This window comes from Primulina eburnea, chromosome 1 (assembly GCF_022965805.1).
Source record: "Primulina eburnea isolate SZY01 chromosome 1, ASM2296580v1, whole genome shotgun sequence".
Taxonomy (NCBI): domain Eukaryota; kingdom Viridiplantae; phylum Streptophyta; class Magnoliopsida; order Lamiales; family Gesneriaceae; genus Primulina; species Primulina eburnea.
The window spans coordinates 56029413-56042770 of record NC_133101.1 but is presented as its reverse complement, the minus strand read 5'-3'; the positions used below and the strand labels follow the sequence as shown (position 1 = coordinate 56042770).

Here is a 13358-nt window from a genome sequence, read left to right as displayed (position 1 = left end):
GAGGTCTTCATGGATGACTTTTCTGTTTTTGGTTCTTCCTTCGACTCTTGTTTGATTAATTTGTCAAAAGTACTAAAGAGATGTGAAGAAACGAATCTTGTACTTAACTGGGAGAAATGTCATTTCATGGTAAAGGAAGGAATTGTCCTTGGTCACAAAATTTCTGAAAAAGGTATTGAAGTTGATAGAGCTAAGGTAGAGATCATAGAAAAGCTTCCTCCTCCCACTAATGTCAAAGGAATTCGTAGCTTTATTGGGCATGCAGGTTTTTATAGGCGATTTATCAAGGATTTCTCATGTATTACTAAGCCTTTAACTAATTTGCTAATGAAAGATGTTCCTTTTGTTTTTTCTGAGGATTGTTTACAAGCTTTTCAGGCATTAAAGCAAAAGTTGACCACAACCCCGATCATTGTTGCACCAGATTGGCATCTACCGTTTGAACTCATGTGTGACGCAAGTGATATTGCTTTAGGGGCTGTTTTGGGGCAAAAGAGGGACAAATTCTTGCATGTAATCTACTATGCAAGCATGACACTTTCAGGAGCTCAATTGAACTACTCCACCACAGAAAAAGAGTTGCTGGCTGTTGTTTTTTCGTTGGACAAGTTTCGGCCATACCTTGTAGGGAGTAAAGTGATAGTCCATACGGATCATTCAGCTTTGAAGTATCTCTTAAACAAGAAGGATGCCAAACCAAGATTGATAAGATGGATCCTTCTACTGCAAGAATTTGACATAGAGATCGTGGATCGCAAGGGGACTGAAAACCAAGTTGCTGATCATCTATCGAGATTGGAGAAGCCCGAGGAAGATAAGTATGTAATTAGAGATGAATTCCCTGACGAGAAACTTTATGCCATCTCTAATTTACCATGGTATGCTGATTTTGTCAATTATTTGTCATGCAAATTTATTCCTTCTCATCTTACATATCAGCAGAAAAAGAAGTTCTTTTCAGATTTAAAATATTATCTTTGGGAAGATCCTCTTTTGTTTAGAATTTGTGCAGATGGCATTATTCGTAGGTGTATTCCAGCGGAAGAAGTAAGTTCTATACTTTCTCATTGCCATAGTGGTCCAACTGGAGGACATTTTGGGGCAAGTAAAACTGCTACAAAAATCCTTCAAGCTGGATTCTACTGGCCTACACTGTTCAAGGATGCACACACTTATGTTTTGAATTGCAATGAATGCCAACGTGTTGGTAATATTTCAAGGAGACACGAAATGCCATTGAATAATATTTTAGTCTGTGAATTGTTTGATGTGTGGGGAATTGATTTCATGGGGCCATTTCCAGATTCCTTAGGAAATAAATATATTTTGGTGGCTGTGGATTACGTATCCAAGTGGGTGGAAGCAAGTGCTTGTAGAGCCAATGACTCTAAGGTTGTGATCCAATTTTTAAAGAAAAACATTTTTGCAAGATTTGGCACACCTAGAGCCATTATTAGCGATGGGGGAAAACACTTTTGTAATCGTTATTTTGAGTCTCTGTTAACTAAGTATGGGGTTACGCACAAGGTGGCAACACCTTATCATCCTCAAACTAGTGGTCAAGTAGAAGTGTCAAATAGGGAGATTAAGAAAATTCTTGAGAAGACCGTTGGATCTTCGAGGAAAGAATGGGCTAGTAAATTGGATGATGCATTATGGGCATATAGAACAGCATTTAAAACCCCTATAGGAACTTCCCCTTTTCGTTTGGTCTATGGAAAAGCTTGTCACCTTCCTGTTGAACTAGAGCATAGGGCATTATGGGCTACTAAATTTTTGAACTTTGATGTGCAAGCTACAGGTTATCAGCGTCTTCTACAACTCAATGAGCTGGAGGAATTTCGTCTTGATGCATATGAGAATGCAAAAATCTATAAGGAAAAGACAAAGAAGTGGCATGATGCAAGGATTGTGCACAGGGAATTTGAGTCTGGACAAAAAGTTCTTCTTTATAACTCTCGGTTGAAACTCATGCCAGGTAAACTTCGTTCCAAATGGTCCGGGCCTTTTACTGTTACTGAAGTTTTTCCCTTTGGTGTTGTAGAAATCTGTGGAGAATCTGGAAATTCCTTTAAGGTGAATGGACATCGACTGAAAATTTTTCATGAAGGAATTGTGGAGCAAGAGGAGCCGAGTACTCCTTTGCACGATCCAACCTAATCTATAAAGGGAGTTGTCTAGCTATAGACAAGAAATTTAGCGCTTGCTGGGAGGCAACCCAGTGATTTATTTTATTTCGTTTCATTTTATTTTTTTTTACTTTTTCATTCTATTAGGTTAATTCACTGTGATTTTGGTGTGTGTAGGGAATAGTGGAATAAAGGAACATGATTTAGATTCTGGAAAAGCTAAACTGTTGCAATAAAAGATTTCCAGCAATGAGGAATTCTACCATCTACATGCAGCACTCCATGGAATTTAAAGCACACTGCCAGGGAAGTGTTCTCTTGCTATTCTACATCCAACTTCTATATTCTTTTTGAATGGCATGACACTGAGGGCAGTGTAACTCTAAAGTGTGGGGGGATTTTATTTGTGTTTGTTTCACGTCACCACACTTAGCATGTGCTTCAATGTTTAATCCTCGAGCATGAAAAAAAAAAAAATTTGGTTATTCTTTGAGAAACTGCACTTGTGATTACATGACACACTAATTGACTTTCTAGATTTTTGAACACTCAAGAAATTACATCACACCTAGAATTGATTGAGATGAGCTGTAGTTGTAGCCGAAGGATTTGAACACAAACTAGATTTGTATCATGTTTTGAGACATCATCTATGCACTTTAGGTCATACTTATATGAATTAATCGTGAATTAGAAAAAGTTGAGCTCATAAAAAAAATTGAAAAAAAGAGAGAAAGAAAAGAAACAATCTAGAACTTGTCTGATTATCTTTCGAGGCGAAAATACGGAGGAGAATGACTTAGGGATGATTTAGGCGATCTTTGGACCATTTGAGCCTTTCGAGCCTACCAAATGCATCATTTATATCCCTAGTATCCTCTTTTGAGCCTATAAAAAATCGAATGGAGTGTGTCAAAGACATACAATTAGCCCCCATTCGTATTCCTTCAAACTCCCACATCAACTACCCATTTTTAGCTCATACACTATTCCTCCACCTTAATTTTGAGAGAAATAAACCTCTTTAGCGCTTTAAAATTTTCAATAACTCTCATGTGCTGATTGATAAGAAAAATTGGAGGAGTTAAAAAAAAAAAAAATCATGAAGAACGAGAAAAGAGTTGATGAAAAGATATATATAATTATAAAAGAAAAGAAGGAGGAATGAATATTGTATGATGTGGTTATGAAAAAAAACTAAAAGGGAATTTTGTTGAAGATTGAAAGAAGCTGAAAAAAAAAAATTATATGGGGGAATATGAATGAAAGTACAAGGAAGATGAAAAAGTTAGCTGAAGGAATGATGGAATTCAATGAGGAGGAAGATAAGAGATGAAGGAATGCGCTGAAGGAATAATTGTTTATTTTCTCTCATTTTGAATCTCCCAACCTTTATTGTAGCCGTGAGCCGTGGCCTAACGTTATAAGCTTAAAAAGACCTATTAACCGGGTCATATTCCTCCAACATTTAGTGGAGAAAGATATGAAAGATAAGCTTATGGAGAGTTTCTTTAAAAAAAAATCAGAAAATATGAGCATTCCTTGAACTAAAACACCTTTGAGGAATATGAGTTTTGACTTCCACACTACACACGTCTCATTATCTTGATCTTTTCTAGTGAATGCTTAAGTTTTAAAGTTGCAACGAAAGTGAATTTTACGATTTTCGAAGTGTGATCTTTTGATTGAGTGTGACGGAATTTGGTAGGTCGAAAAATGTTGATTGTGTCATTTGTTGTGGTGAATCATTGAATATTCCTTCATAATATTTTTATTCTCTAATTTGTTCGAGGACGAACAAAGGCTAAGTGTGGGGGGATTGATAAGCCAAAATCTTATAGAGATTTTTAGGGATTTTATTTGTGCTTATCTAGGCTTTTTATCCCTAATTTTGTGCTCAATTGAATTAATTATTGTAGATTTAAATAAAAGATGAAAAATGATAAAATTTGGAAATAAAATAAATTTACAAGACTTCAAAGGAAATAAAATATTTTTTATTTTATTATCTTGATATTATTGAAATTCTTAATAAAGATGGAGTCTAATATTTGAAAATCAAATCTACAATCTTATTATCTACAAGGGTTAAGTGAAGATGGGCTTAAAAAAAAGAATACAAGGAGAGGCCCATCAGGAGTGAAGGAGAAGCGTACAAAAGAAGGCAGCCGTAACAGAGCCAAAAACAGAGGAGGACAGAAGGAGACGGAATAGCATAACAGCGCAGAAGAAGGAAAAGAAGGGAGGAAGAAGGAAGGCAAAACCAGCGAGGAATTCCTCACACACGCTACAAATCACAGAGAATCTCTTTCCATTCCTTCTTAATCATGTTTTCTGCATTTAATTTAAACACTGATTTTGGTTTTTATTTTAAGTTTATGGAGTAGATTTTTATAGACTAAGGCCACGATAGAGGGCCGAGACAGATTATTTTTGAAGTTTTGAGTTTGATTCAAGTTGATTATTTATTTTATTCATTGGTTGGTTTCGTTTATCACGTGTTCTTTTAATCTGGCCAATTAAATAGAATATTTGTTGGTTAATCTAAAACCGGAAGGCGATAGATTAATATTTGCCTCACACATCAATCAACACATGGTTAAATTGACTAGAAATAGTATTCGATTTCAGTGTGCGACTTTAGGTTGGAAAACTGGAATTTCACAGCGATCTAATGCGGTTGAATCTAATTAAATTCAGTTAGGAATAATTGGACTGTTAGATTTAATTAGGTTTATTAATTCGAGGAATCGTTTAATAAATAATTTCGGGAATTCCGTCGTGAATTAAATAATTAATTTATTGAATTTAAATTTGACACGTGGATTATAAGTTTGTCTCGGTACCGTTGTGCGCCTTAGTCGTCTTTAAATAATTTGAATTTTCGTCTAAATTAATAGTTTGGATTAGTTTTGCTTTAGTTAATTTATTTAAATCGTGTTATTTAGTTTTAATTAATTTATCTCCCATCATTTGATTTTTATTAGCCTAAATTAGGAAAAATAATTCATATTCTAGTAATTAAACATCGATCTCTGTGGGTACGATACCTGGACTCATCTCCAAATACTATTACTTGACCTAGTCCGCTTGCTAGATTTATTCCCAACCGAAATCGTCGGTCAATACTCGAACTCGACTCGAATCAATTGCACCCTAAGCATACCGAGAAATAAATGTCCAAAATTAAACAATGGGTTAGCAGAAGTCAAGACAAACTAAAAAAAAAAAAAAAATAAACTGCTGATTTGGATTGATTTTTAATCGACTATGGTTCAGATGGATTTTTAAATTAATCAAATCAATTTGATTTTTCTAATAAAATATATCAAATCTCGGTATTATAATTATATAATATTTTAATATATAAATTATTTAATTTTCAGTTTTTATCATATAATAGTATTATGAAAAATTGGTAATAGATGTTACTTATATGAATTTTTAAACTTTTAAAATTATTTAAATTGCAGTTAAATGAACATAAAAGATAAATGTCAATTTTTTTAAAATTGTAATATCTTATAATAGTGAAGTTTTTTATTTAAGTAGAACTACTTCATTTTGAGAATTTATATTTTTTAAAAAGAGATTCGTCATGTCATATCATACATTAAAATGTTAAATTGTTTAATATATGTGCTTATATTGATATTTATCCATTTATATTTGCAGGTTAATAAATTTAAATTATGTTTAAAAATATTTAAAAATTTAGATTTACCATACAAACAGACCGAACTTAAGTTTGATTTGATTTTTAATTAACGGTTTGGTTTGGTTTGGTTTGTAATTTTTCAAAATTGATAATATTGGTTGGTTTCAGATTTTGTCATGAATCGAACCAGTATGGTTTTTTTCATCTCCATAATTTATTTGCGGATATAATCAAGTGGAGATGAAATATTGAAGACTTGTTTATGATCGAACCGAACTGAAATCTTGAATGCTCAAGTTTGACTAATTTATAATCAAGTTGAACTCAAATTTTATTTAAAAAATTTATTAATGGTTCGCGAGCTTATTCAAGCGTTTATCTTTAGAGAAAATAAATATTTTTATTTAAATTTGTAATTTTTTTAATAAATAATTTTTTATCATAAGTAAAAGTATAAAATCTATAAATCAAATATCAAAACTGTCACGCCTCGAAACTCAGGGTTGACACCGGCGTTGTTTAACAATCACACAATCGAAACAACAAGCCTTTATAGAATAGTGTAAACCGAAATCAGTTTGCATATCATAATCTCAAACGAAATTAACAATTTTCTTTACAATTCAAAAACCCAAAACGACAGAGTTTTAATGCGGAAACGAAAACTGAATAACATAATAAATTTTAAACTTAATCTAAACTCTTGAAATTCACCATCCCCATAACTGCTCAGATTATTCCTCCTCAATTTTTTCTTCAAGCTTATCTGGGAAGGGTTGTAAGGGAGGTGAGTATTTGAGAGTACTCAGCAAATGGGGAATATCGAGCACAATTAAACAACATGCATAAATTTCGAATTTTCATGACTTACATACATACTTCATAAACATGCATAACATTGATCATCCACTGTGATTTATCTACTTTCCATGGTTTACTGACGTCAGTCCCTAATTTTTACTCCTCTAAGGGGGCGAGGCCGTATAACGGTTATATCCCCCACCGCGTAAGGGTACGTCATGGTTGGGATTCCCACCTATATACAGTCGACTCCCCACAGTGCTTAAAACAGTATGACAATTCGACACAAGAAAAAGGAGCAGAAAAAGGACATGTACTCGACCGTATTTTCAAAAACACACGAAGAATGCATAATTGAAATTAATTCTTTAAAACAGCCCACTTACAGCGTTTGAATGCTAAAAAAACGTGGATGCTTGGCTTCGGGATTTAGGTCGCTTCTCGCTCCTAGTCCGGGCAGCGCTTCGGCTCTATTTTTAGGCTAACTTCGGGACGATTTTCGGGCAGAGTTTCGGCTAGGGCAGCTGCTGAATTTTCGAGATTTCAGCAAGGGGATTTTCGAAATTGTTGTGTGTTGTGGAGTGAGGGTGATGCCCTATTTATAGGTGGAAGGAAGGGAGCTAATTTTGGTACTCAAATCACACTAAAAATCATGCCAAATCTCATAAATTTGTCTCCCAATTTCTTTGCTTATTTCGAAAATATGGTTACCTAAGATGTGAGATTTATTTCTTGATCTCATTGCTCTATTAATTTTTGTCTGTTTTTTTTTTCAATGTCTTCACTACAACAAAAATGGTTTTTCGTAGTGCGCACATTGCATGCTGCAAAGATGCAAGTCGTTGAAAGTTCAAGATTATCCGCGGCGAACACGTACATGCTGTTAATAATATTATTAGCGTGCAACGTATGAAATTTCGAACTCTAAACTTAGCGACGGTTTTATCCGTTGCTACAAATAGCGACGGTTTTAAAACCGTCGCAATGTAAACCGTCGCCGATTCATATTTAGCGACGGTGTGTTAGAACCGTCGCTGATTCAATTTTAGCGACGGGTCTATATATACTCGGTCGCTAAATCCCGTCGCAAGCACCATCCGTTCTTCGTAAGCACGGACGCTTCTCCACGTTTGCAGCGTCCGCGCTTACGAAGCACGGACGCTGCGCCACGTGAGCAGCGTTCGCGCTTCATAAGCGCGGATTGAGGTAGTTTTGCAAACGTTTTTTTTTAAAGTATTTTTGAAATTAATTTTAAAAATTAAATTATTTTTAATAAAAACCCCTACTTGTATGATATCCCAAATCTTGCAAATTTCCTCCCTCATATTTTCGAAATTAAGCTAGTGCAAGTGCATGTAATGATATCTTGACAGTAAATATTTTCCATAAAATATTCTCCAACATACATACCTTATTTTAATACAATAATCCAAAAAAATTTCCTTACAATTGTTTAATCATATGGGAAAAATCGGTTCTCACAAAAACTATTATTTTTTAATCTAAGAGCTAACCCATTGGTCTATTAACGAACATATTTACATACTAACAAACCAAATATTATAAAATTTGAACTTAATTTATTTATCTCAACGAGCATAATTAAATGAACTCAAATAATCTTTTATAAAATCGAGTTTTAAATAACTTATAAACGATTTTTTAGGTCGAGGGCAGTAGTAGACGACCAAATTGATTGGATGACTTTTTTTTTACATTATTTATTTATTTTTCTTACCCTTCCTTTTTTTTGGGGAAGTTGGTGAAAAATCTCCAATCAAAACATTTCTTTGTGTTCACTCCCTACCCACAAAATTGTGGTACTGTGTAATACAAAATGTGGTATACTTCATGTAGAAATGTGGTACTAAAAAAGTACTTAAAAACTGAAAACAAAAAAAAAATGAACGGCTGAAAACTGAAAACCAATTTTCCGCTTTTTTCCCCTCCAAATTTAGTGTTACTATGTTGTCCCATCATTTTACCTTATTATTTTAATGGAAAGATAAATTAAGAAAAAAAGACTGTACTTGTACGCCATAAATGCGTCAGGAACTGGATACGTGGTATAATATATTAAAGAATACTTCCTTCTATGACATTGAGAAATAAAAAAAACGAGACGATAATTTAATTAAATTTTCTCATTATGTATATATATATATATATATATATATATATATATTTAGATATCCTGCGCACCTACCGAATATATCTTTGTGAGCATCGATGAGATGTCGCTTACTTATTGAATGTGATGAAATATAGAAAAATTGCACCTCTAATGGGTGAGTGACATCCACGATAGGTGTGCAGGATATCAAAACTGATATATATATATATATATATATATATATATATATATATATATATATATATATATATATATATATATATATATATGTTATGTGCCACTATCAAATACATTATTACACCAACAAATATATGTGAAAAGTCAGCTAATTATTAAAACAAATAATCGAATATCGAATACAATCATGAATAAATCTGATTCCACGAGACATTTTGTAGTGGTTCCTTCCACTAATCCACTGCTACCAATTCTTTTTTCATTCTTTGTAGTATTCCTACTTTCACATTTTGTTGATCACTTTTTAATGATGTGTTGCCTTACTTAAGATGAGAATAATCATCTTTTATTTATATATATATATATATATATATATATATATATATATATATATATATATATATATTGTGAGAACCTGAAATTCCAACAGTAGCAACAGCTAGCAAATTTCAGCAGAAGCTAAAAATTCCAGCAGAAGCTAATATTTCAGAAGCTGGTACTTTTCCAGCAGATTAGAATGCAGCAGCAGCAACACGAAAGTCCAGCAGACAGTTACCAATTCAGCCATGACTTGTAACTGAAGCATTTAACACGGAATAAATATTGTTAATAGCAGATTATGGCCATTAACAGGGAGCCTAACAGTCAGATTGTGGCCTATAAATAACACCTCAAGTATCTGAAATTGGTGTTACACAAATCCTGAGTTATCTCTTGAATTTTCGAGTTAAGAGGGTGCTGAATTTCGAGCAGTAGAAACCAGTAGCGAGAGAAAGCATATTTCCAGACTTCAGCCGAAACCTCTAAGCAAATTACTGTAAGTGGGCTTATGTATAAATATCTTGAAATCAGTTTGATAATTCTGTTTTAAAGTTCAGTTTCTGCATGATTTCTGATATATGATTTTGAAGCACTGAAACTCCCTAGTGAACTAATGGTAGGAATATATATTCTGAACATTTCTGAATTCTGATTCTGATTTTGGCCTCACCCCTTAGAGGAGAAAACATATAGGGGACTGATATCAGTTTAGTCATGAAATTCACTAACGTGTTCAGTGCTTACTAATTCTGATTTCTGTTCTGAAACCTGTAAATTCTGAATTCTGATTTCTGTTATGAAATACGAGTTTTCTGTATATTACTGTATTACGGTTTCTGTATTAAAATGATTTTCGAAAACTGGGAGTTATTCCCGCCCTGTTTACTGAGTGACAATCATATCACTCACCCACCAAACCCATCTCAGATAAGAGTACTGAAGAAATGTTAGAAGAAGAAGAGCAGATCCAGTTCTGGGGCTGGTGAAGAAGACTGCTGTTCTCAGTTTATGTTTATTTTTATTCCGCTGCATATGTTAAGACACTGTAATATTTGATTTTATATTTCCGCTGTAAAACGTCAGTATTCGAGTTGTAACAGACAATTGATTTATTTCTGTACTTCTGAGGCTTGTTGTTTTCGAATGTAATATTGGAGAGCAACGCCGATGTCAACCAACCCCCGTCCCGGGGCGTGACACATATATATATATATATATATATATATATATATATATATATATATATATATATATATATATATCCGGTACTTACATTGATTCTAAGACAAAGACCAAATTAACCCGATGAATCACCTTTAAACATATAGTCATTAGAACAAAATCCAAAAAACAATTAATGTATCTACCGTCAATGATAAAATACAACAATCTATTTCAGACAAATGAATGAATTCTATAAAAAAATCACTCGTTACCATTGAAGAACTTATTACATAAACTCCAAGATCGCAAAAAGAGAGAAAAAAAAGTGATCGAACACATAGAAGACCTATCTATATTGTCAAGAATGACCAAAGTTATAGAATCGCAATGAACGTCCAATCTCCACAGACATTTTTTTTTATGTTCACAGACGTCAACTTAGCTAAGGAGAACTTTCAAGCATTATAATACGAAGTCAACATCTACATCAGATCTGAAACGGCCGATTCTTAACACATATAATTAAAATTACTCGTTGTATCTTCTAAACCATTGATTTTCTCGATAGATCAAATCATATTAGACGAATAAGACTCTTTAGATCGAATCAACGAGTGATTAATCCCGTGAAGCAAAAGCTTCATTTCGGCACGAGTTCTGATTTGAAAGACGAGAAGGTGTAATATATTAATTCATTTATTTCCCGCCGATGTATTAAAGAGAATTAGCCAAAAAGGGAATGGATATTCACGCTTTCATTATACTTTTGTTGACTTCTCACGCATTCCTTGCCAAAAACACCACCACCTCCTTTTCTGATTTGTATGACACCAACGTAATACATAAATGAGTATGTTTTTTGTAAGGCGGTCTCACAAACTTTTATTTATGAGATGCGTTAACCCTACCGATATTCACAATAAAAAATAATACTCTTAGAATAAAAAGTAATATTTTTCCATGGATGACCCAAATAAGATATCTGTCTCACAAAATACGATCCATGAGACCGTTTCACACAAGTTTTTACCTACATAAATATGCCAACTTTTGAGTTTTAGTGTTGGAAATCATCGTTTCAAAATTCACGAGATTCCTGCTATATTCCAGTTTCACACAAAGGAAATTTTTTGCGTATAACTTACATGTTTTCTATTTTTAATTATTTTAATTCAATATGTTCACTTTATTTTTTACTTTTACTTATTTTTTTTAGCGTTATCGTGACATAAAAAATCTCAACAATATCTAATTAGTGTCTCCGACACGGCCTTACTCCTTAGTTAGATTTCGATAAAATGTGGTGTTTTCTTGAATCGCCTATAATAAAGGACAAAAACTTGTATAAGACGGTCTCACATATCGTATCTGTGAGACGGATCTCTTATTTGGATTATCCATGAAAAATTATTATTTTTTGTGCTGATAGTATTGCTTTTTATTGTGACCATAAAAAAAAATATTACTTTTTATTGTGAATATCCGTAGAGTTGATTCGTCTCACAGATTAAGATCCGTAAGACAGCTTCACATAATACCGACTCACAATAATAAAGAGTCATGAGGCACTTCCCAAATCCCAATCCATTCCCTTCTCGTAACTCTCTCCATTCATTATGGTATTCTTAAATTTTTTATTTTAGCCAACAAAAGTAAATCATTAAAATAGAAATAAACGCTCCTAATTTGATTTATGTCAATTTATTTTAAAATTTGATTTCGTGGTCATTAAAACAGATTCAATTCTTTATCTTATTTTTCATTTCAGTCAACAATGCTTTTCCAAAATAGAAAGACACGTATAGTCTTTCATATCTGCCCGTCATTATCTTGAATAATCATTGATATGACAGATTATAATTAAATTCTAAAATGAAATAAAATTAATACATAAAAGATTTATAATTTATTTGACACCAATATCCAAATTTGAACAATTACAAATTATTTGATTCAATATTCAATGGTAACGGAGCGAATTTGAAGGGAAACTATACTTATTCTCATTTAATCAACAGAATTTGCTATAATTTTGCAAGAGTTTGTTATTTACTGTTTGAATTTATATATATTGAAACACATTTTGATATCTTATGCATCGATCATGTCTATTATTTTGTTCACCACTCGTATAGTAGATAAATAATTTTAATATATTTCATCATATTCAATACGTGAGTGTCGTCAATTCATCATTGGAAGTGAACACAATTGATAAAAAATATATATCGAAACTTGATAATCATCCGGTTAACGCACAAAGTCGTCCGCTTTTGTTGATATAATAGATGTATATATCAAAACCACGTAACCGCGTACACAGTACACACAAGAATCCACTTTTCAGGCTTGGTACATTTTGAGAAGGATTTAAGTTGCATTTTCATTCATTTTCTTTTGGTTTCCTTTTAATCAAAGAAGATTTACAGAAACTGCGCAAAACGTCTCTGAGAAATCAGACAAAGGGTCGACGTTTTAAATCAAGGAGATGAAGTTCTGCAAGAAGTACGAGGAGTACATGCTGGGACAGAAGCAGAAGAAATTTCCCCAGGTGGGTTTAAAGAAACTCAAGAAAATCTTGAAGAGATGCAGGAAACAGATTGATTCTCGTGAGGATACAGTTGTTCTTGATCAAGATCATCAAAATGGTGATGGGATCCCTCTTAACTCGTCAACCTGCCCACAACACTGCCCAGGTATGTTATATTCTTGATCAATTGTGTGATTTTTTCAAACCACGAATTCTTGTATCTTCTGCTTTGGGTTTTGGGCGGTGATTCAAAATCCTGCTGGGGGGATGGGGGTTTGGTAAGATTTGTCAGTTTCGACGACTTAATCTTTGATAGAGAATGATAATAATGATTAATTATTATTGCATAGATTTATGCTTGGTAAAATGCCGGCAGATTTTCTTCGACGATATCTGTCATTATTTAATTCCTTTCCGTTAGCCAAAAATTTGATTATGAGCCAA

At 33.1% G+C, this 13358-nt stretch overlaps 1 protein-coding gene across 3 annotated transcripts in view; it reads left to right on the top strand.

Moving 5' to 3' along the window:
• Window positions 1-12647: 12647 nt before the first annotated feature.
• The window catches only part of LOC140832278 (E3 ubiquitin-protein ligase NLA), a 2097-nt gene continuing 1386 nt past the window's right edge, over window positions 12648-13358 (top strand). Inside the window, exons 1-2 of one of the 3 annotated variants that reach the window (XM_073196203.1) lie at window positions 12695-12731; window positions 12814-13080. In XM_073196203.1, coding sequence (XP_073052304.1) covers window positions 12873-13080 — 208 coding nt within the window. In that variant the 5' untranslated portion in view covers window positions 12695-12731; window positions 12814-12872. Of the gene's footprint in view, window positions 13081-13358 lie in introns of all 3 variants that reach the window. The other 2 variants (XM_073196211.1, XM_073196194.1) reach the window with 2 other exon arrangements.